Source organism: Balaenoptera borealis (assembly GCF_965194805.1).
Source record: "Balaenoptera borealis genome assembly, chromosome: 17".
Classification (NCBI taxonomy): Eukaryota; Metazoa; Chordata; class Mammalia; order Artiodactyla; family Balaenopteridae; genus Balaenoptera; species Balaenoptera borealis.
Window position 1 is genome coordinate 53,847,723 of NC_138876.1, and position 22,909 is coordinate 53,870,631.

The 22,909-nt window shown below is 37.6% G+C and overlaps 1 protein-coding gene and 1 long non-coding RNA gene across 2 annotated transcripts in view; one reads left to right on the top strand and one right to left on the bottom strand.

The window, feature by feature from the left end:
• Positions 1-22,909, top strand: part of CNGB3 (cyclic nucleotide gated channel subunit beta 3) — a 161,644-nt gene that overhangs the window by 129,813 nt on the left and 8,922 nt on the right. Inside the window, 1 exon segment of the mRNA XM_082363686.1 lies at positions 8,047-8,165. Within this exon segment, the coding sequence (XP_082219812.1) occupies positions 8,047-8,165 (119 nt within the window).
• Positions 1,744-21,950, bottom strand: LOC309614835. Its single transcript, XR_014236412.1, has 2 exons — positions 21,408-21,950; positions 1,744-3,300 (listed from the first exon to the last, which is right to left on the bottom strand). It is a non-coding gene; the product is annotated as an uncharacterized lncRNA (long non-coding RNA).

Sequence of the window (22,909 nt, forward strand, 5' to 3'; positions counted from 1 at the left end):
ATAGTGAAGGCAATAATCAAAGTAAAAAGTAGAGAAAGATGAACAGTTCAAAGAAATGAGAGATGATCCAAAACCCTGGGGAGTTCACACATGAGTGAGGGTAAGAAGTACTTATATCATTCCAAAATAATGTGCTAAGTGTGATGGTAGAAGTAAGCACAAGCTGTGGTAGGACACAGAGTAAGGACACTTCTGCACTGGGGTACTGGCAAGATTTCCTGGAGAAGATGCTGGTCAAGCTAAGTCTTGAAAAATGAATCAGCATGAACCAGGAGAAAGAAGAAGCAGGCATTCCAGATAGAGGAAAGAATTCACATGAGTCAAGGCAGAAAGGAAGGGACTCTGTCTTCGGAGGGAGTGTATGGAACTACAATAAGTCAAAAGCTAGAAAATTTTAGTATCATTTATTCAGTGAAACTCAATAAATAATTTTGAAATACTATGGGCCAGGCGCTGTGCTGGGTAATAGATATATTCAGCAGTGAGCATAAAAAGGTGGTTCTTGTCCTTCAAGGGCTTACAATCTAGTGCCAGGGTATTCAATTCACAGTGTACATCAGAATCACCTGAATTTAGAAATCTGGGCTCCATCTCCAGCAACTTAACTGGTCTGGGTGGAGACCACATATCAATATTTTTAAAGCTCCCAGATGATTATAAATTGAGCCAAAGTTGAGTTATCACTGGCCTGATGGAAGAGACAAACAATAAACAAATAAAATTAATGTGTAACTCCAAAATGTGCTAAGTTCTATGCAGCAAAAACAATTTTCCAGGAGAGGGCGTGGTGGCAAAGGCACTTACTTTAGATTGGGGTACTCAGACAGGGGGAGATTGTCAAGCTGTCAGGCATGATCTTTGTGAAAATCTGAAGAGAAATAGTTCTCTAGCTTAAAAAACAAAACAAAACTGGAGAGGACACTATTTTAGGTGAAGACTTGGGACCATGAGGCAGGACAGAACTTGACATACTTAAGGAATGGAAGCAAATGGTCAACTAGGATAATGGTGAAAGACAAAGTCAAATAGAGTGAAGGTACTTTAAGGCATCCAGGTAGAGATACCTAGTGCACAGGTGGAAATCAGTCTAGTCCGTGAGAGAGGACAGAACTGGAGGTAAATCTTTGGAAACCGGCATATGATGGAAACTGATATCATAAGAAGCTCAAGAAAAGGTAAATAAAGAAGACCAAGGCTGTAACTTTGAAGAATACTAGTATTTATGGAAGAGGTCAATGAAGAAGAATCACAGAGGGCAACTGAAAAGCTGTCAGAGGTAAAAGAGGAAAAATATAGGAGAGATTGTGATATTAATGAAACTAGGAATCTAGAATCCCACACAAATTAGTCCAGATTAAATGTGGGCATACTGATGATATAAAATCATTTTCATTAAAATGGGAAATACAAACCACAGCTCAGTTTAAGGACCCCTTTAGGGCAGTGATGCATTTAGGATGACATGGCCTTAATGCACCAAAATGGCCTTTCAATTTGTTCCAATAGCAGCAGGGACTGAAAATTGAGATAACTCATAGAAACTTTAGCATCCGGGCCCACAAGCAGTGAAAATTTGCTTAACAAAGTGTGAAATGCAGAGTAGATGCAGCGTTCTCATTTCTAGTTTCTTCCTCACATCGCATCCATCACTCAATAATAAAAACAGATCAGTGAACACAAATGAAGGAAGGAAAAAAATAAGCAGGGGGAAGAGCAGAAATGAAAAGACATGAGACTCCAAGCCACATTTCTTTGTTTCTGTTTTTAAGAAGGGATTTAATTAAGAGTAGACATAGACAGAGATGAAAAGTTGTTACTTGTCCAGATTTTATACAGCCAAATTCAGCTTTGTTTTTTATCATTTCCCCAAATCATTGTAGGAAAAGGGAACAAAAAAAAAAAAAAAGGAAAGAAAACATGTTCCATTAGCAGTTGTTTAAATAATTGAAGAAATGGCAGGGCTCAGGACTGAGTTTGCTGACTTACCTAATCCTCCGGATGGCTCCTAAACTTACCAAGTGGGTAGCTTGGACTGCTTCAAAGAGTACTTAGGAATTTTCCCAGGATTAATTTGTAAGAATTAATTTGAGCGTCATAATGCCCCTGTCAGCCTTGGAAATAGCCTTCTACACAGGAACCCTGAAAATTTGAAGCGCTCCCTCACCAAGTGTTACCCCATTGTACATGAAGCGCTTGCATTTCTACACTTTCTCCAAATTAGTACATAAACCAACCAGAAGAGCTTGGTTTGATCTTATTTTGCACATGCTGTCAGCCCTTGCTCTCTAAGGAATGTCTACTTCATTTGAATGCCAATTAAACTTGCAGGAAAGTCTTAAATTAGCCTAGAAATATACAAGAAATAGTGGAAGTTTTGGTTCGTTGATTATGCCAGATCTCCTTGGAAAATTACTGAAATGATCATTAAAAAATAATTAAAAGTGCTGAACTATATTTAAGTACCCATTATGTACTTCTACCTCCAGTCAGTTGTAATAACTGCCTTTGAAAAATCATTCCAGTTCCCTGAGAATTACTTCATGCAAAGAAATAAGGAATATGACCCTGTCCTAATCATTACTTCTTGGAGTATCTCTTGAAAAACTAATTTTCAGACACTTTCTCTCATTTTTAAAATAATTCATAGATATTGTGTTGGTTTTAAAGAGATCAGTCTTGATATTGGATTCATTAGATATGATCTGTACATATTATATAGTCAGGTGACATAGGTGTTGCTAGTTCTAATGCTATCATCTGCCAGCCTCGTAAGTTTGCCCAAGACACTTAACTTTTCAAGTCTCTACTACCAATTTTTAAATAAGAATAATGATATGTTTCCTATTTGACCTCACTGGGATTTTTGCAAGAAATAAGTGAGTTAATATCTATGAAAATACTTTGCAGCTATAAAGTAACATGTTCCTTTTTTTTTTAATTTATTTATTTTATTTATTTTATTTTTGGCTGTGTTGGGTCTTCGCTTCTGTGCGCGGGCTTTCTCTAGTTGCAGCGAGCAGGGTCTACTCTTCTTTGCTGTGCGCAGGTTTCTCATTGCAGTGGCCTCTGTTGTTGCAGAGCACAGGATTTAGGTGCTTGGGCTTCAGTAGTTGTGGCGTGCGGACTCAGTAGTTGTGGCTTGCGGGCTCTAGAGCGCAGGCTCAATAGTTGTGGCGCACGAGCTTAGTTGCTCCGCAGCATGTGGGATCTTCCTAGATCAGGGATCGAACCCGTGTCCCCTGCATTGACAGGCCGATTCTTAAACACTGCACCACCAGGGAAGTCTCAAAGTAGCATGTTCTGATAAAACAAACACAGGCATTAAAATAAGGAACAATGTAAAATCTGATATTATGATTTTAAAAGTACTTTGCAAATGCAAGATGTATTATTAGCACTGATAAGATGGAAATAACTATAATTAGATCCATCTGTATTGGAATTTCTACTTAAATCTACATTTGGGAATAAATATACCTATTTATAGAAGGTATAAATACACAATGCAAAATTTAAATATACTTTTTGCGTTGCTTAGTTAGGAGATGTGCATTCTAGGCTTCCTTTTGCGTCTATTTACTATCATGGAGCAACAGTTACTCAGCCAAATATTAGCCAGTAAGCCAATCTGTGCCTTTATTTTCTTTCTGTAAAATAGAAATAATAATACCTACTCTAGCTTCCTCATAAAAGTCATGGGGAGATAAAATGAGAATTTCAGTGTCACAGATGTTAACTAAGAGGTAGAGTCTGAAAACTTAAAACTTAACCTAACAATTATAATACGACAATAAGTAATGTTCAGGAAAATAACCCTTGGTATTAAAGAACTTCAAAACTTCCCAGGGAATAGCTGAATTATAAATTATTCATAAATGAGTGCCTATGTCATAATTCCTATGCTCAGCACTGGAACAAAGTAGACATTGTCTCAGCCATTGCAGAGCATAAACTATAATCAACATTGTTTAATCCTAAATTAATTTTAGTGTATTCTACTCCTTTGAAAATATGGTTAACAAGAATGTTTTATGAACTCAAATAATCCAGTCCCCTCCTGAACCAAATATAAGAGAATTTATTGTAATTATGCTATTTTTAATAGCTCAGGGTGATCAAGACTCAACTCACTAAGACATATAGGCACTGTTATCCAAATAGTCTACCTAGTATTATGATAACTGGCTTATTTAAAGTTTAAAAACTTTTCTTCACCCAAGTGCCACTTAGATCTCTTGTAAAACATATTTATGTTTTTTGGATCCTGGAGTGAGATGTGTTCCAAGGGTCCCACAACCACCCACTAGTTTGGTGATTTGCATGACTCAACATAAAGTTATATTTATCACTTAAGATTTATTAAGGCAAAGTATACAGTGCAGGAACAGCATGAAAAAGATATGCATAGGCAAAGACTAGAGAAATCAGGTGCAGATTTCCTAGATCCTACTTCTGAGAGGCTCACATGGATGCATTTTTATCTCCTACTGTGGACCATAGAGACAAGGGCAAAATATCTCTGCCTAGGAAAGCTCATCTAAGTCTTGGAGTCCAGAGTTTTTAAATGGGGCTGGTCACACAGCTACATGACCAGTCATTGTTCAGACTCCAAACCAGATACCAAGCACACACCATAAATCTTTGTATTTACATTAAACAGTGTTGACAGCCTGGTACATCCTGCCACACTACCTGAGGCATACAGAATAACATCATTAACCAGTGTCTATGTGAACATTCCAGGAGCTTAGTTCTCAAGGCACTGAACAAGTGTCATTGCCTTGGCTCCAGAGTCCCCAGAGATAAACAAGAACTGAATAAAACAACCTGCTGAAGGGAGGAACACTCCCAAACTCATTCTATGAGGCATTACCCTGATGCCAAAACCATACAAAGATGTCACAAAAAAAGAAAATTACAGGCCAATATCACTGATGAACATAGATGCAAAAATCCTCAACAAAATACTAGCAAACAGAATCCAACAGCACATTAAAAGGATCATACACCATGATCAAGTGGGGTTTATCGCAGGAATGCAAAGATTCTTCAATATATGCAAATTAATCAGTGCAATACACCATATTAACAAACCAAAGGATAAAAACCATATGATCATCTCAATAGATGCAGAAAAAGCTTTTGACAAAATTCAATACCCATTTATGAAAAAAACTCTTCAGAAAGTGGGCATGGAGGGAACTTACCTCAACATAATAAAAGCCATATATGACAAACACACAGCCAACATCATCCTCAATGGTGAAAAACTGAAAGCATTTTCTCTAAGATCAGGAACAAGACAAGGGTGCCCACTCTCACCACTATTATTCAACATAGTTTTGGAAGTTTTAGCCATGGCAATCAGAGAAGAAAAAGAAATAAAAGGAATCCAAATTGGAAAAGAAGAAGTAAAACTGTCACTGTTTGCAGATGACATGATACTATACATAGAGAATCCTAAAGATGCTACCAGAAAACTATTAGAGCTCATCAATGAATTTGGTAAAGTAGCAGGATACAAAATTAATGCACAGAAACCTCTTGCATTCCTATACACTAACAATGAAAAATCAGAAAGGGAAATCAAGGAAACACTCCCATTTATCATTGCAAAGAAAAGAATAAAATACCTAGGAATAAACCTACCTAAGGAAGCAAAAGACCTGTATGCAGAAAACTATAAGACACTGATGAAAGAAATTGAAGATGATACAAACAGATGGAAAGATATACCATGTTCTTGGATTGGAAGAATCAACATTGTGAAAATGACTATACCACCCAAAGCAATCTACAGATTCAATGCAACCCCTATCAAATTACCAATGGCATTTTTCATAGAACTAGAACAAAAAATTTTACAATTTGTATGGAAACACAAAAGACCCCAAATAGCCAAAGCAATTTGAGAAAGAAAAACAGAGCTGGAGGAATCAGGCTTCAACTATACTACAAAGCTACAGTAATCAGGACAGTATGGTACTGGCACAAAAACATAAATATAGATCAATGGAACAGGATAGAGAGCCCATAGGTAAACCCACGCACTTAAGGTCACCTTACCTTTGACAAAGGAGGCAAGAATATACAATGGAGAAAAGATAGCCTCTTCAACAAGTGGAGTTGAGAAAACTGGGCAGCTACATGTAAAAGAATGAAATTAGAACACTTCCTAACACCATACACAAAAATAAACTCAAAATGGATTAAAGATCTAAATGTAAGGCCAGACACTATAAAACTCTTCGAGGAAAACATAGGTAGAACACTCTATTACATAAATCACAGCAAGATCCTTTTTGACCCACTTCCTAGGGTTAGGGAAGTAAAAACAAAAATAAACAAATAGGACCTAATGAAACTTAAAAGCTTTTGCACAGCAAAGGAAACCATAAATAAGATGAAAAGACAACCCTCAGAATGGGAGAAAATATTTGCAAACAAAGCAACTGACAAAGTATTAATCTCCAAAATATACAAGCAGCTCATGCTGTTCAATATCAAAAAAACAAACAACCCAATCCAAAAATGGGCAGAAGACCTAAATAGACGTTTCTCCAAAGAAGACATACAGATTGCCAAAAAACACATGAAAAGATGCTCAACAGCACTAATTAGTAGAGAAATGCAAATCAAAACTACAATGAGGTATCACTTCATACCCATCAAAATGGCCATCATCAAAAAATCTACAAACAATAAATCCTGGAGAGGGTGCGGAGAAAAGGGAACGCTCCTGCACTGTTGGTGGGAATGTAAGTTGAAACAGCCACTATGGAGAACAGTATGGAGGGTCCTTAAAAAACTAAAAATAGAACTACCATATGATCCAGCAATCCCACTACTGGGCATATCCCTGAGGAAACCGTAATTCAAAAAGATACATGTACCACAATGTTCACTGCAGTGCTATTTACAATTGCCAGGACATGGAAGCAACCTAAATGTCCATCGACAGATGATTGGATAAAGAAGCTGTGGCACATATATATGATGGAATATTACTCGGCCATAAAAAGGAGTGAAATTGAGTTATTTGTAATGAGGTGGATGGACCTAGAGTCTGTCATACAGAGCGAAGTAAGTCAGAAAGAGAAAAACAAATACCATATGCTAACGCACTTTTATGGAATCTAAAAAAATAGTACTGATGAACCTAGTGGCAGAGCAGGGATAAAGACACAGATGTAGAGAACGGACTTGAGAGCACGGGGTGGGTAGGGGAAGCTGGGACAAAGTGAGAGAGTAGCATTGACATGTATACACTACCAAATGTAAAATGGATGGCTAGTGAGAAGCTGCTGCATAGCACAGGGAGATCAGCTCCATGCTTTGTGAGGACTTAGAGGGGTGGGATAGGAAGGATGGGAGGGAGTTTCAAGAGGGAAGGGATATGGGGATATATGTATACTTATAGCTAATTCACTTTGTTGTACAACAGAAACTAACACAGCATTGTAAAGCAATTATACTCCAATAAAGATATATATATATATATATATCCCCATATATATATATATATATAAAATACCTGCTGCATTAACACTTTCTTCTCAATATGGAAAAAGAATAATAGCTTAAGGGTCTCATATGCCCCAATTACTAAAATCAGACCTCAATGCTATAGGCAGTAGAGTTCACCTTTAGATGACTGTAACCCATGTTTTTTGGATAAACTAAGCAACTTCTTCAAAGCATAGCAGAGGTCACCAAAGCTAAGGTGAATATGCTTACAATCTGTTATTTCCTCTCTCCAATCCCATTCTTAAAACAATGTGCTGACTGAAGTATCTTTGCCTGTCCAGTGATGGCACACAGTGCTCAGGTTCTAGAGGGTATCACTTTCCTTGTAATTTCCTTTCACATATTATGTCAAACTGATGTCCATAACTACCTCAGGTCTTAAGATAATTATTATTACACTTATATTCCTTGCTTCCTTCATTTACATTTACTCCTCTAGAAGAGTTTATATCTTTTAATTTGGGGCATAATTGTCAAGAATAAAGTGACTACCATTTGCTCTTTATATTTGGCATATAGGGAGAAATCGGCAAGGAAATGTATGTCATTAAGCAAGGAGAAGTCCAAGTTCTTGGGGGAGCTGATGGTGCTCAAGTTCTGGTTACTCTGAAAGCTGGGGCAGTGTTTGGAGAAATCAGGTATCTAAAAGACACCTTGTAATATTGAAGTCTGTCATTTGTTATAAAAGAAAAGTCTTGGGTCATAAAATAAGTAAAGTTCCCGCTCAAATTCACCAATGGTTTGATTGTGCTGACAGCATTGATAAAATAAGGATTTTCACATTTCTATTTATCCTTTCCCTTCCCCAAAAGACCTAGCTCATTCAGTCCTTTAGGCCCAGGACTTAGGTCAGTGCCTAGCATAAAGTAGATGCTCAATATATGTTGAATAATGAATGTGTGAATAAATGAATGGATGAATGATGAAAGAAGAGATTGGGAGAGTTAGTCGTCAGATTTTTGGAGAACTTGAATGCCAGGCTAAGACAATAGTTTTGAGTAGGTGAGTGATAATGATTATCACTGTGGGACCAAATTGCCTGAGTCCAAACCCCAGTACCACCACTTACAATCTTTGCTCCTTTGTTACTTGACCCCTCTGTCCTTCATCTTAATAATTAGAAGAGCAATAGTGAATATCTTAGAGGGTTGGTAAGTGAATTAATTCATGAAAAGCACTTAGAACAATGTCCAGCATCTATTAGGAGTTCAATAAATATTAACATTAACTATTGTTATTATTATTTCCTATTGGTCAGGAGAAGTTTATCTTACAAGTAAGTCCCCAAGAGTAAGAATAGTTGCCGCTTAGTATCTATGAGGATATTGGTTCCAGGACCCCCACAGATACCAAAATCCACCAATGTTCAAGTCCTGTGTATAAAATGGCATAGTAGAGTCAGCCATCTGAGTCTGTGGGTCCCTCATCTGAGGGTTCCACACACCAGGACTCAATAAACCATATTGCACAACCCATATGTGAATGCACAAGCCATGGATACAAAGGTCTAACACTATGGACAGCAAATTTAAGCATTCTGTGGGCTAAACATTCCATATGTATTATTGTATTTAAACATATTCATGTATTCATCCAATAAACACTTATTTTGAGTGCCTAGTACATGCTAGACAGTCAGGTATTGCTCTAAACTCTGGGAATGTACTGTGAAAACAGTAAACAAGAGCTTACAGTCTTGTGGGAGAAAGCTAACAAAAAATAAACTAGACAAGATAAATTCACATTGTGATAACTGCTATAGAAGTAAAAATTGTTAGAGACTGGGGAAGCTACTTTACATATAATGGTCAGGGATACCTCTCTGGACAGATAATATTCCAACTGAGACTTGAGAGAGTAAATGGAGCAGCCATCCAGACATGTGGGAAGAGCCTCCCATATGATGGAATAGCAAGGGCAGAGGCCTAGAGGTAGAGCAAGCGTATCTGACTGAACATCACAGAGGTCAGTATGGCTGGAGCTCAGGGAATAAGGGGCACTGTGGGGAGATGAGGCCAAAGAGGTGAGCAAAGACAAGATTGTACAGGCCTTTTAGGCCATGGTAAGGAATTTGTATTTTATTCTAAATACCAATGGATACCAATGGAGAATTTTAGGCAAAAGAATGATACAATTTGAATTATGATGTTAGAAGACCACTCTAACAGCTATGTGGAAAAGAGGCAGTAAAGAAACGAGAATGAAATAGAGATCAATTAGAAGTCAGTTGTAGTGGTTCAAGTGAAAGATGATGGAGTCTTGAACTAGGATGCTGGCTCTTAGGGTAAAGACAAGAGTGCACTGTCAGGCAGTTATTAACATATCCATTTCATGATTGGAAAAATTGCAATTCCAAGGTGTCAATTATCTGGCCCAGGATAACATAGCTAGCAAGTGAAAGGGACAATATTCAAACATGAGTTTCATGGATCAGGGCCTAGTGATCTTTCCACCACACCACAGAAGAAAGGTGGTTCATCCAACCTCTGATTTCATAGCTGCTAAGAAGTTATCTTGGAGAGGATTAACCAAGATGGCAGAGTAGAAGGACGTGCTCTCACTCCCTCTTGTGAGAGCACCAGAATCACAACTGGCTGCTGGACAATCATTGACAGGAAGACACTGGACTTCACCAAGGAGGATACCCCACGTCCAAGGACAGAGGAGAAGCCACAGTGAGACGGTAGGAGGGGCGCAATCAGAGTAAAATCAAATCCCATAACTGCTGGGTGGGTGACTTACAGACTGGCAAACACTTATACCACAGAAGTCCACCCACTGGAGTGAAGGTTCTGAGCCTCACGTCAGGCTTCCCAACCTGAGGGTCTGGCAATGGGAGGAGGAATTCATAGAGAATCAGACTCTGAAGCCTAGTGGGAATTGATTGCAGGACTTCGACAGGACTGGGGGAAACAGAGACCCCACTCTTGGAGGGCGCACACGAAATAGTGTGCGCATTGGGACACGGGGGAAGGAGCAGTGACCCTGGGGGAGACTGAACCAGACCTACGTACTAGTGTTGGAGGGTCTCCTGCAGAGTGGGGGGCTGGCTCTGTTTCACCATGGGGACAAGGACACTGGCAGCGGAGGTTCTGGGAAGTACTCCTTGGCGTGAGCCCTCCCAGAGTCTGCCATTAGCCCCACCAAAGAGCCCAGGTAGGCTCCAGTGTTGGGTTGCCTCAGGCAAAACAACCAACAGGGAGGGAACCCAGCCCCACCCATCAACAGTTAAGTGGATTAAAGTTTTACGGAGCTCTGACCACCACAGCAACAGTCAGCTCTACCCACCACCAGAGCCTCCCATCAAGCCTCTTAGATAGCCTCAACCACCAGAGGGCAGACAGCAGAAGCAAGAAAAACTACAATCCTGCAGCCTGTGGAACAAAACCACATTTACAGAAAGATAGACAAGATGAAAAGGTAGAGGGCTATATACCAGATGAAGGAACAAGAAAAAACCCCAGAAAAACAACTAAATGAAGTGGAGATAGGCAACCTTCCAGAAAAAGAAGTTATCTTCAGAGTTCCAGAGATATGAGTAATTTCAGATGACTTTATATTAGCATAATTAGGGTTTCCTTAGAATCTTGAATCATGTTAATTCTCTGTTGATAATGTGCCTTCTCTTTTTTATTTTTCCTCCTTGCTTAAAACTGGGTGGGCACTCCTATGAGGGTCTTGCTCTGGGGCAGTGGTGGAAACACTTCTCAGAATGTCCAGATCTGTGTGTTCTTTGCCTATTTTCTATTGCTTCCTTACTAGGAGTACTTGCAAAAGTGATTTAATATTTTGGTGACTTAATAATCACTGTAATCTTCAAGGTCATAAAACAAGCAACAGTCTAATCTCAAACGTTGCAGAAATTAATTAGCTGACCTCTCCCAAGGGTTGAGTACTCCCTGAAGAACAAAGCTTTATAAATACAGATATGTTCATTGCTGATATTATCATCACAGTAGGAAATACTCTAAGAATACAATCCAGGTGCTGCTGAGTTGCAATTGAAAGGAATCTTAAATTCTTGACAGCAGCTTCTCAAATAAATCTCCTATTACCCATTGGGTTTCTAAGGCCAAATTAAAACCAGTAGACCAGACAAGCTCTAAATTCGTTCATAATCTAGCTGATTCAAGCAAAAGGGAAATTTTTGCCTTGATTCTCTTCTTGGCTGTGGTTGAAGAGAAATACGATACCCCCAGGCTTCACAGGCCCACAGCTGTCATACGCCCCTGGAGCTCTAGTTATTTATTCCAGCAATGGAGGCATGCCTGCCGAACATCTAGATACTGGAAAGATCTAGTAATTGTGTTTACTAGTCAAAAAACCTGTGACCTTTGTTAAAATGAGCTAAATCCAGCACTATCATGTAGCTTTTTAACGAAGGTTCTTTTTTCTTAGGAAAAAATGAGAAAGAAAAGAACTGAGGGCTTTCAAGGACATTATATACTAATCCAAAAGAGCAAAGCCCTGACTAAAATATAGATTTACAGCCTGTCATGGAGAAAACCCAGACCACATTTCCAATTAACATCTGAGGAGTTCAGACACCCCATTTTTAATAGAGAGACTCAGGGTCTGCCGGGGGATAGCCTTGTAGTAGTACTGACTCCACTGTTTGTTTTTACAATTACAATTATTGCCAAGTCTTATTCACCGAATGTATTTAACCACTTCCTATCCTCCTTCTGCATCTGTTAAAATCTCACTTTTCCTGAAATGCATCTGAATTTTTACCCTTGCTAATGCTATTATGATTTCAATAGATATCCCTACTGGTTTCATCTCCCTTTGGAATGTTCTCCCCCAGGAAAATACCTATTCACCTTTCAAGACTTCAATTCAGATGTCACCTCTCTGAAGCCATCTCTAACCAACCCCCAAACAACTAGTTGCTCCTTGTTCTATGCTTTCATAGTATTTCATTCGTGATTTTACTACAGGAATTACCACTAATTTATAATCAATTCATTCAAATGGATCTCCTCAACAGACTAAGCTATTAAAATGTATGAACTAAAACTTTCCGTCTTTATGTCACCAGCAGCTATATAAAAACTGTACAATGTGTTGATTTTCATTGATATTCTGCCTCCATTCAAAATAATTTGCAGGTGCTATTCAGAAATTTCTGATTAATTAAGCAGTTAATTGTGATTTGATAGAAAAAAAAAAAACAGAAAATTATATTCATGACCCCTTACAGTATAATGTGAAGTGCCTCAAAGAAGGCCATGCCTGGCATGGTGAACAAGAATGGTGAGCAAGAAACAATCACTTCCCTCAAGGGCCTTACAAATAAAAGACAAGGAAACAAAAAGATTCCAATACCAGGTGATAAAATGTATGGATTGCATTCAATGATGGAGCATGCAGGATGTTATGGAGTACAAAGCCTTCACAAGGACCAATCCTTCAGATTTAGCAACTGCTTGAGGTTATGTGAGAACTGAAGGCAGACCTTTCAGTGCTTAAATGACATGTGGAGAAAATAATGTGTGCAGACAATATGTGTGCACAAAGGTCAGTCCTGATAGCCTGTAGAAGGGGGTATGTAAAGGAGTATTCACATAATGCCTGTAGTGGGTTGAATGTTGGCCCCCACAAAGATATATCCATGCCCTAACCCCTGGAACCTGTGAATGTGACCTTATTTAGAAAAAAAAGAAAAAAAAAGAGTCTTTGCAGATATAATTAAGCTAAGGATCTTAAGGTGAGTTCATTCTTGATTTTCTTGGATGGGCCCTAAATCCAATGACAAGTGTCCTCACATGAGACAGAAGAGGAGAAGACACACAAACACAGGGAGAAGAAGGGAAGGCCGTGTGAAGACCGAGGCAGAAATTGGAGTTATGCAGCCACAGCCAAGGAACTCCTGGAGCCACCAGAAGCTGGAAGAGGCAAGAAAGGATTCTCACCTAGAGTCCCTGGAGGGAGCACAGCCCTGCCAACAACCTGATTTTTGACTTCTGGCCTCCAAAACTGTTAGAGAATAAATTTCTGTTGTTGGTAGTCACCGGTTTTACAGTAATTTGTTACAGCAGCCTCAGGAAACTAATATAATACTAAACTTTTTACATTGTTAACTTTTGAAATTTACTGGGGAAAAAAAAAGTTCTGCTTGACACTCCTTCAGTTCACACTACATGGCCAGTCCACCTCTAAGACTTCAAAGTGTGTCTCCAATTGTTTGCACCTTGCCTTCTCCACTGACCCCACTTCCATCCACACCACCTCCCTCTCTCACTGGACAACTTCAGGGCTGCTCCAAGTCTCCCACTCCAACCACCACACCCTCTGTAATCCAGGCCCCACTAGCAGCCAGAGGGATCCTTCACAAACAGGTATGATCATGTCATTGCCCTCCTGCTTAAAACCACTCAATGCTTTCACATGTTCTTTTTTATCTAAAAGTCCTTGCCTGACCTACAAGATCCTGCAGAGTCTAGCCCCTGCCTACCTCTCTACTGCAGGGTGTACCCCACTACCCTTGCTCTCTTTAATCCAGACTTCAGTTCCTTGAATGTGCCACATGCCATCCAGCCATGGAGAGTTGGTTTATTTTTTCCTAATTTTGGAACTAAAAAACTTTTTTATTCAGGTAATATTGGTTTATAACATTATATGTATCATGTATACATTTTGACTTCTGCATATACTGCAGTGTGCTCACCACCAAAAGTTTAGCTTCCATCTGTCACCATATAGTTGACCCCCTTTACCCATTTCGCCTTCCCTCAACTCTTCTTCCCTTCTGGTAACTACTACTCTGTTCTCGGTATCTATGTTTCTGTTTTGGTTTGGTTTGGTTTGTTCATTTATTTTGTTTTGTTTTTGTTTTTTATATTCCACCTATGAGTGAAAACATGCAGTATTTGTATGTATCTTTCTCTCTCTGACTTATTTCACTTAGCATAGAACACTCAAGGTCCATCCACGTTGTCACAAATGGCAGGATTTCATCTTTTTATGGCTGAGTAGTATTGCATTGTGTATATACACCATATCTTCTTTATCCATTCATTCATTGATGGATACTTAGGTTGTTTCCATATCTTGGCTATTGTAAATAAAGCTGCAATGAACATAGGAGTGCATATCTCTTTTAAAATTAGTTTTTGTATTCTTTGGATGAACATACGGAAGTGGAGTAGCTGGATCATATGGTGGTTCTAATTTTTTGACGAATCTCCATACTGTTTTCCATAGCAGCCATGGGGAGTTTCTACCTCTGCCCATACAGGTTTCCCACCCCTTTAACCTAATCTCAGCTACTTTCAGGACTTCTTTTTCTCCATTATAGGGACCACCCAGGTCTCCTTGCTATATTCTCTAGTTGGACTACATTCCTATCTTTCGGAACACGTACCTTTGTAATCATGCACTTGCTGGTGCATTTATTTCTTCAGTGTCTTCCTTCCTTCCTCACTAAATCATAAGCACCAGGACTACTATGTATGCTGTGCCAGTCGTGCTCTGCATCAGGATGTCCAGGCAGGGCCTGGGAGAACTGGAATGCAGCCTGCACTGCACTCCTGAGCGTGAGCCCTGCTGTTAAACTCCCCCTCATGCACAGGTGCCTTTTACTTTGCAAAAGGGGGCATTTTTCTGGCCAAGCTTTGCGCCTATAGGACTGCATTTGCCCAGAGAGGTTGTATTTTTCCATTTTGTACACAGACACAGTCCCTAGCAGACGCCACACCCGATCTGCACTTGATCCCCAGCCCTTAGGGCAGTGCCTGGCCCACATAAGTGCCTAATAAATAGTCATTGGATAAATAAGTTAACGTAATTATCTTTCTATCTTTGCAAATGTACTAATACATGTTCATTTTTGTCATGAATATGCATATCCAGCCTTGTACCCTTTTTGTCAGTTTTTATTATTAAGAATAGGACTGCTACGTTTATCTTTGTAAAATCATTTTGCTTTTCTTTTATTTCTTTGAAGTTTATTCCCCAAAATGAAATAACTAGGTAAAAAGGTAGAAACATTTCTATAACTCTTGGAATATATGGGCAGATGATTTTCTAGAATAATTGAACCAATTTAAGATACAACATGCAATGTATAGCTATTTTTCTCTAGTATCAGTGATATTACCTCATTATTCTCAGTTGGTTTTGCACTTTAATAGTTGTTTTAATTTGCATTTCTCTAAATAGTGCCTAGAAAATAATAGGTCCTCAATAAATATTTGCTAAATGAATTAATTTCCTCTGGGCCTATTTATTTTCATAAATGTGATCATTTATTTTCTGCGTTTCTTTCTTTGTATAAAATCCTTTTTTCATCATACATAACAAGTTATTGAGCAGAATTTAGGCAGTGATATATCATATGTTTTAGATAGTCTGGCTTTTATTTAAAGTATTTAAGTTCTGACTTTTCACCAGCTATATTGGTCAAATCACCCATTCTGCATATTTAACAAATATTTTCTCTATACCATTGTGAAAACGCCAAATATTTTGAAAAATAATTTTAAACCTCTTTGTTCCCTCCAAACAATGTTTGCCTATTTTTCCTGAGCACTCAGTTTTCAAAATGAGAGTACCAAGGTAGACTTTTAGTTTTTTGGACTATTTTAATTCCATATTCTTATTCTTCATCAGAATAACTCTGTTATTCCTTCACCTACTACCCTGCCTTTCCTAAAAGATAGAAATAGTAGATACATTGGGAGTATGAGCAGAGGTAAGAAGATTGATAAATATTGAGGGAGAAAACTTTTCATTTCCATTTTCTTCTGGCTCAATCCTGTGAATACTACCTGTGTTAAAATGTGTTTCTATTTTCACTACCTTCTTTAATATACAGTCTCTTTGTTTGTGTAGCATTTTTTGCTTAGAGCAAAAAGCAAACCTCATCTAAGTTTCACAATATTCCTGTGAACAACTACATTATCAGTACCATTGCTTAAACATGTATTCAAATATTCTCAGGACTCCTCCTAAACTGACTTCATCTGATGACTCTAATTCTATGAAAATCAAGGCTCTTTACCACCATTTGGAATAGCAGAGAGGGAGTAAAGAATCTGATTGTCAGACATTGGTAGATCTTATCACGACCAGCCCAACTGGCTCCCTCCCTGATTTTTCTAATATCCATGGGCAAATCTGTATCATTAGAACAATCACAATGGCTTCATTAGCAGCATTAGAGTTTAGGGTGTAAAGAAAAGACTCCATGACTTGAAGTCAGTTCTGGTCTTGGATTTGAATTTCTGCAATGAAACTCATAAGTATTTGTTCTGGAATATGTCACTTCACTAGATTTTGGACCTCAATTTCCATGTCAGTAAGTGTAGGTAAGAACCTACCTCAACAGTTTCATTAATATATGACATTGTTAGCTATTTTGACCCCAAAAAAACACAGAGTTAAGCTAGAATATTAGTTTGTTTGATACAGTATTTTCTAGTCCGAGTATCATATATCCTCCTGGGTATTTGATATAAATAAAGAGGGCATGGAATAAACTGTGCATGTTATTCTTTTTTTCCTCTCCTTCTTTAGAATTTTTACCTAGATTCTTCATCGATCATCCACTTCTTTTTTTTTCTTTTTAATACGTTTATTTATTTTTGGCTGCATTGGGTCTTCATTGCTGCATGTGGGTTTTCTCTAGTTGCGGCGAGCGGGGGGCTACTCTTGGTTGCGGTGCACAGGCTTCTCATTGCGGTGGCTTCTGTTGTTATGCGGGCTCAGTAGCTGTGGCGCACGGGCTCAGTTGCTCCGTGGCGTGTGGGATCTTCCCGCACCAGGGCTCGAACCCGTGTTCCCTGCACTGGCAGGCGGATTCTTAGCCACTGCGCCACCAGGGAAGTCCTGATTATCCACTTCTTCTAAGGCCAATTCAACTCTGAAATCAAGACTTCCTGGGGGAAAGAGGACTACATGTTTTGTATCTGTGAAATCTGAACTCTTTAACTCTGATAAAAATCCATACATAGAGATTTTTCTCAAAAATCTAGGTTAACATGTGTTGCCTTGCAGTAGTTTTATGAATATCAAAGTATCTGCAAAGAGCGAGCAGTCTGCGCAGAGGTGACACTAGAACATCCTCTGATATTTGCTCACCCACAAAAGTTTTGTCAGGATTTATATTTAGTGAAGTGGTAAAAATTTTCAAGCAACAAAGTGTTTTCCAATAACATTGAAAAGAGTAAAAGAATATCTCATAAAAGTCTACACAGGTGACCTAACCTCCTACACTCCAAATATAATCCAGTTGGAAATTTGCTTAATGATAACAGATATATGAAGTTGTAGTCTCTCACTCAGCATTGGATGTGATTGATCTTCTTTCCATAGATAGTATTCAGAGTTAGTGTTATTTCTATTATAGGAAACAATTCTACATATGAGAGTATGCTTTTAGACAAGAAACTTCTTCATTTTAGGAAACATTCTCATTTTTTACAGTTATCAAAGCATTAATCATTCTGAATTGTGTTTATCTGTTTAAGAAGTCTGTCTAGGTTTGCATCCAACTCCACAACAATGAGCTGTGTGACTCCGGGTGAGGTCCTCAACTGAGGTTTCATTTCTTCATCAGTTAAAACAGAGTAATAATAATACATAATTACCTCATAGGATTGAAAAGCATTATATGTATTGATACAAAAAAGAACTTAGAAAAATACCTGGCTCATAGAAAGCACTTAAAAATATTAGCTAGTAATACTACTATTACTAATGTTATTATCAATATTTGTTAGTCGACTAGACAACCCTTGCCCACACTTATCCCACTCCTAGATTACAAACAGCTTGAGGGCAGATTTTTTTTTTATTGAAATATAATCGATTTACAAATATTGTGTTAGTTTCAGGTATACAACAAAGTGATTCAGTTATACATATATATGTGTATATCTATATTCTTTTTTCAATCCTTTTCCATTATAGTTTACTACAAGATATTGAATATAGTTCCCTATGCTATATAGTAAATCCTTTTGTTTATTTTATATATGATAGTATGCATCTGTTAATCTCATACTCCCAATTTATCTCTCCCACTTCTCCTTTGGTAACCATAAGTTTGTGTTCTATGTCTGTAAGTCTGTTTCTGTTTTGCAAATAAGTTTATTTGTACTAATTTTTAGATTCTACATATAAGTGATATATTTGTCTTTGTCTGACTTAACTTCATTTAAAATGAAGTTCTAGGTCCATCCATGTTGCTGCAAATGGCATTATTTCATTCTTTTTTATGGCTTTTTTATGGCTGAGTAATATTTCATTTTATATATCTATATCTGTATCTATATCTATATCATCTTCTTTATCCATTCATCTGATGATGGCCACTGAGGTTGCTTCCATGTCTTTGCTACTGTAAATAGTGCCACTATGAACACTAGGGTGAATGTATCTTTTCAAATTAGAGCTTTTTTCTTTCACAGATATATGCCCAGGAGTAGCATTACTGGATCATATGGTAACTCTATATTTAGTTTTTTCAAGGAAACTCCATACTGTTTTCCACAGTGGCTGTACTAATTTACATTCCCACCAACAGTGTAGGAGGGTTCCCTTTTGGCTTGAGGACAGATGTTAATCATCTTTATAGCCCCAGAACTTGGCATCGTATCTAGGTCATTGTGGAGTATGTTATTTCTACACACTTCTAATTTATCACTAATTTCTTTTTTTCCTTTTCTTTTCAATTTATACAGTGAATTCCTTATATGCTTCTGCATGATTGGCCTCCAAAGTAAAATGGTCTGTAAAATCTCAAACTCATAGAAAAAAACTATTTATCAAAAGTTCAGCTGAGAAAGGTAATGTTTAAGAGGATTATTTTTCTCTAGATATCCTAGATACCACTGAAAACAAAGAGAGAGATGAATATCTGATATGCAATGTACTGACTGACCTTCCCACCCACAGCATTGCTCCTACAGAACTGGACTTTGGAGTGACACACAACCTTTACTGAGGACCACATCACAAACAGTGCTGGCAAACTTAGTTTTGCATCTATAATAGAATATGAACATGTTGTCCACCAATTTACATAGTGGCCTCTCTACTAAAGCCCTTCAGCAGATATTTCTGTCTTAAAACTAAGAATCCATCGATTTTTATGATATAAGAGACTTAAAGCCAAATTCGAAGCCCTCTTGTAACAAAGTTTGCATTTTTGTGTGAACCCCATTTTATGTTTCCATTCTTGTTTTTCTTCTGCTCTTCCTTTCAACTTATGCTCTTTTGTATTCTACTTAACCTTGTCAGTGCTTTCTGGATAAACTAGCTCTGTGAAAAAGGGCTGTGCACATTGTGTTCCAGTCACATTATCGTCTGTGTATGCAGTGCACAATTTATGATGCTGTATGTGGCAGCCCTGGAAAAAAGCTGGAAATGGATGACTGACTAGGGACTATCTGAATATTCTAGATCTTTCTGATATATACACACATAAATGTATATGTATATGTAAATACATATACATTTGTTTATATGTATATATACATTTGTTTATATGTATATGTGCACATGTACATATTATATGTATATGTATGTACTGTATGTGTATATGTGCATATTATATACATATATAGTATACATATGTGTATAGTATATATATTATACATGTATAATGTATTATATGTATATATGTGTTACATATATAATCTTCATATTGCTATTTATACCTGACATTTACAGAGTTTTGCACATACAGGTCATCTCACACTAAATATACCTTCTCCCTCTGACATTCACACCACTGATTTCGTTCACTTATCCACTTTTGGCACACTAGTAATATGATGGTTAATTTTTTGTGTCGACTTGGTTAAGGGATGCCAAGATAGCTGATAAAACATTATTTATGGTGTGTGTTTGTAAGGGTGTTTTGGGCAGAGATTAACATTTGAATCAGTAGGTTGAGTAAGGAAGATCACCCTCACCAATGCAGTAGGGATCACCCAATCCACTGAGGGTCTGAATAGAACAAAAATGTGAAGAAAGGGCAAATTCGCTCTCTCAGCTTGAGCTGGCACATCTATCTTCTCCTGCCCTCAGACATCAGACATCAGGCTCCTGGTTCTGGACTTTCAGACCCAGACCTGGACTTACACCAGAGGCTCCTCTTTCTCCCCTTCTCAGGCCTTTGGACCCAGACTGAATTATAGCACCAGCTTCCTGGGTCTCCAGCTTGTAGATGGCAGACTGTGGGACTTCTCAGACTCCATAACCATCACAACAATGTGAGCCAATTCCCATAATAAATCTCCTTTTATATATATCTGTATATGTCCTATTTTTTCTGTTTCTCTGGAGAACCCTGTGTAATAAAATTTATTGTACTTATTGTTACTTGTTACAGTTACATACCCTAAATTAGGGTTTAAAACTCCTCAGCCAGGAGTTTTACCTAATTACACCTTCATAATTGAATGTCAGGAGTCTATAAACACCTATCTCTCCCTAAAGATAATCAGATACCTATAGTACAGAAGGTACTAAAAAGTGGTCTTGTTAACCCAAAAGAGAGATTAAGTATCTTGCTCAGAAATACACTTAATAAATGGTAGATTTCAACTATAGTTCAATTTAAATTCTTTTAAATTAAACATTATAAATAAATAAATAAATAAATTTAAAAAATGGTAGAGTTATCTGGTTCCAAAATCTGTACTCTTTCCACAAACCATACCATGCTTTACTATTTTTCTTTTTGCACTACTTTACCTGCTGAATACATGATAGGCACTTAATAAATACATGATTGGAGTAAAAATCTAAAAGGTCCTTAAGTTCTTTTTTAAGGTCACAGCAAACAAAAGTGGACCTAGAATTAGAATCCATTCCCTTGTTTCCTGGGCCATTGCTCTGTTCAGTATTTTTGACCTGGGGACACTTACCATTAACCTCGGCTGTTTGTCCTCCAGCATGTGCTCTTTCAGAAACTATGTGGGCTTGGGAATATTTAGGGATCTTCTTACTAAGCTATTTAATGAGTGAAACTTTCCATTGGTGGAATGCTGGAGAAGCATTTTGTGGACAGGAGGGGAAAAAAAACATGCTATTTTAAACATTGCTGAGAGAGTTTGGGCAAAATCCATCTGGCAGACAGACTATTTCTTCCGTTCAAAAACTCATCAAGCACTCCAAATGTGTAACCTGTAGGCAAGTTTAATTAAAGCTTGAGAAATCTCAAAATAACTTGACATTTAAATATGTTATTTCCGTTCTGCTCTCATAGTCTGACACACACAGAGACAGTCTCAGGTCCAAATTAAGCTCCCCAGTGCCATCCAGCCTTTCCTAACTACTGGATTGCCCTATGCCCAAGGCAACAAGAATGTGAATGAAATAGGCTCATCCAATCATTGTCCTTCAAATATTAACATCCATTTCATACATAGATAGGCAGGAAGATAGGTAGATAGATAGATAGATAACAGATGGATGACAGAGTAAAATTTATTTCTCTTACTTAACAAAAAAGGTGAAGGCAGAGATTGTCTTGGGGAGAACCTCAGGAAAGGAGATTCCATTTTCTCTTTTCTCTTAGTTTATCAATTATAATTCTTTTCAAAAAACTTCAGTGTTTGCCATACACATTTTAAACTAAGTTTACCTTCACATTAACACTATACCACTTCACACGTAGTGCAGGAACATTATAACAGCCCTTCCCTACCAGCCCTTAAGAAACTGATATCATTCATTTCACTTATCCATATGCTACAATCACCCAATGCAGTGTTACTTTATTATTTAAAGTCATATTTTAGATAAATTAAGAATAAGGAAAATAAAAGACTTTCATTTTACCTCTGCTTATTCCTTCTGCCATGTCTTTCACTCTTTATGTAGACCTAAATTTTTAATCTGTGTCATTTTCCTTCTTCCCAAAGAATTTCTCTCAATATCTTTAAGGATGTCTGCTAATGTTAAAGTCCCTCAGTTTTTGGTTTTCTGATAAAATCTTCATCTCTCCCTCACTTTTGAAGGATAACTTCACTATACATAGAATTCTAGGTTGGTGATTTTGTTTTTCTCAACACTTGGTATTTCACTCCACTCTCTTCTTATTTGCAGTGTTTCTGATGAAAAGTCCACTATAATTCTTATTCCTGTTCCTTTATATGTAAGGCTTTTTCCCCCTCAGCCCTTTTCAAGATTTTCTTTTTTAGTTTATTACACTTTGAATATGATGTGCCTAGGAATGGGCGGCGGGGAGTATTTATTCTGCTTGGTATTCTCTGAGCTTCCTGGATCTGTGGTTTGTTGTCTGTCATTAATTTGGAAAAGTTCTTGGCCATTATTACTTCAGGTGGTTCTTCTAATACTAGAGAATGATGTATGTTTATGTATATATCATATATATATATATATATATATATATAATAACTTTTGA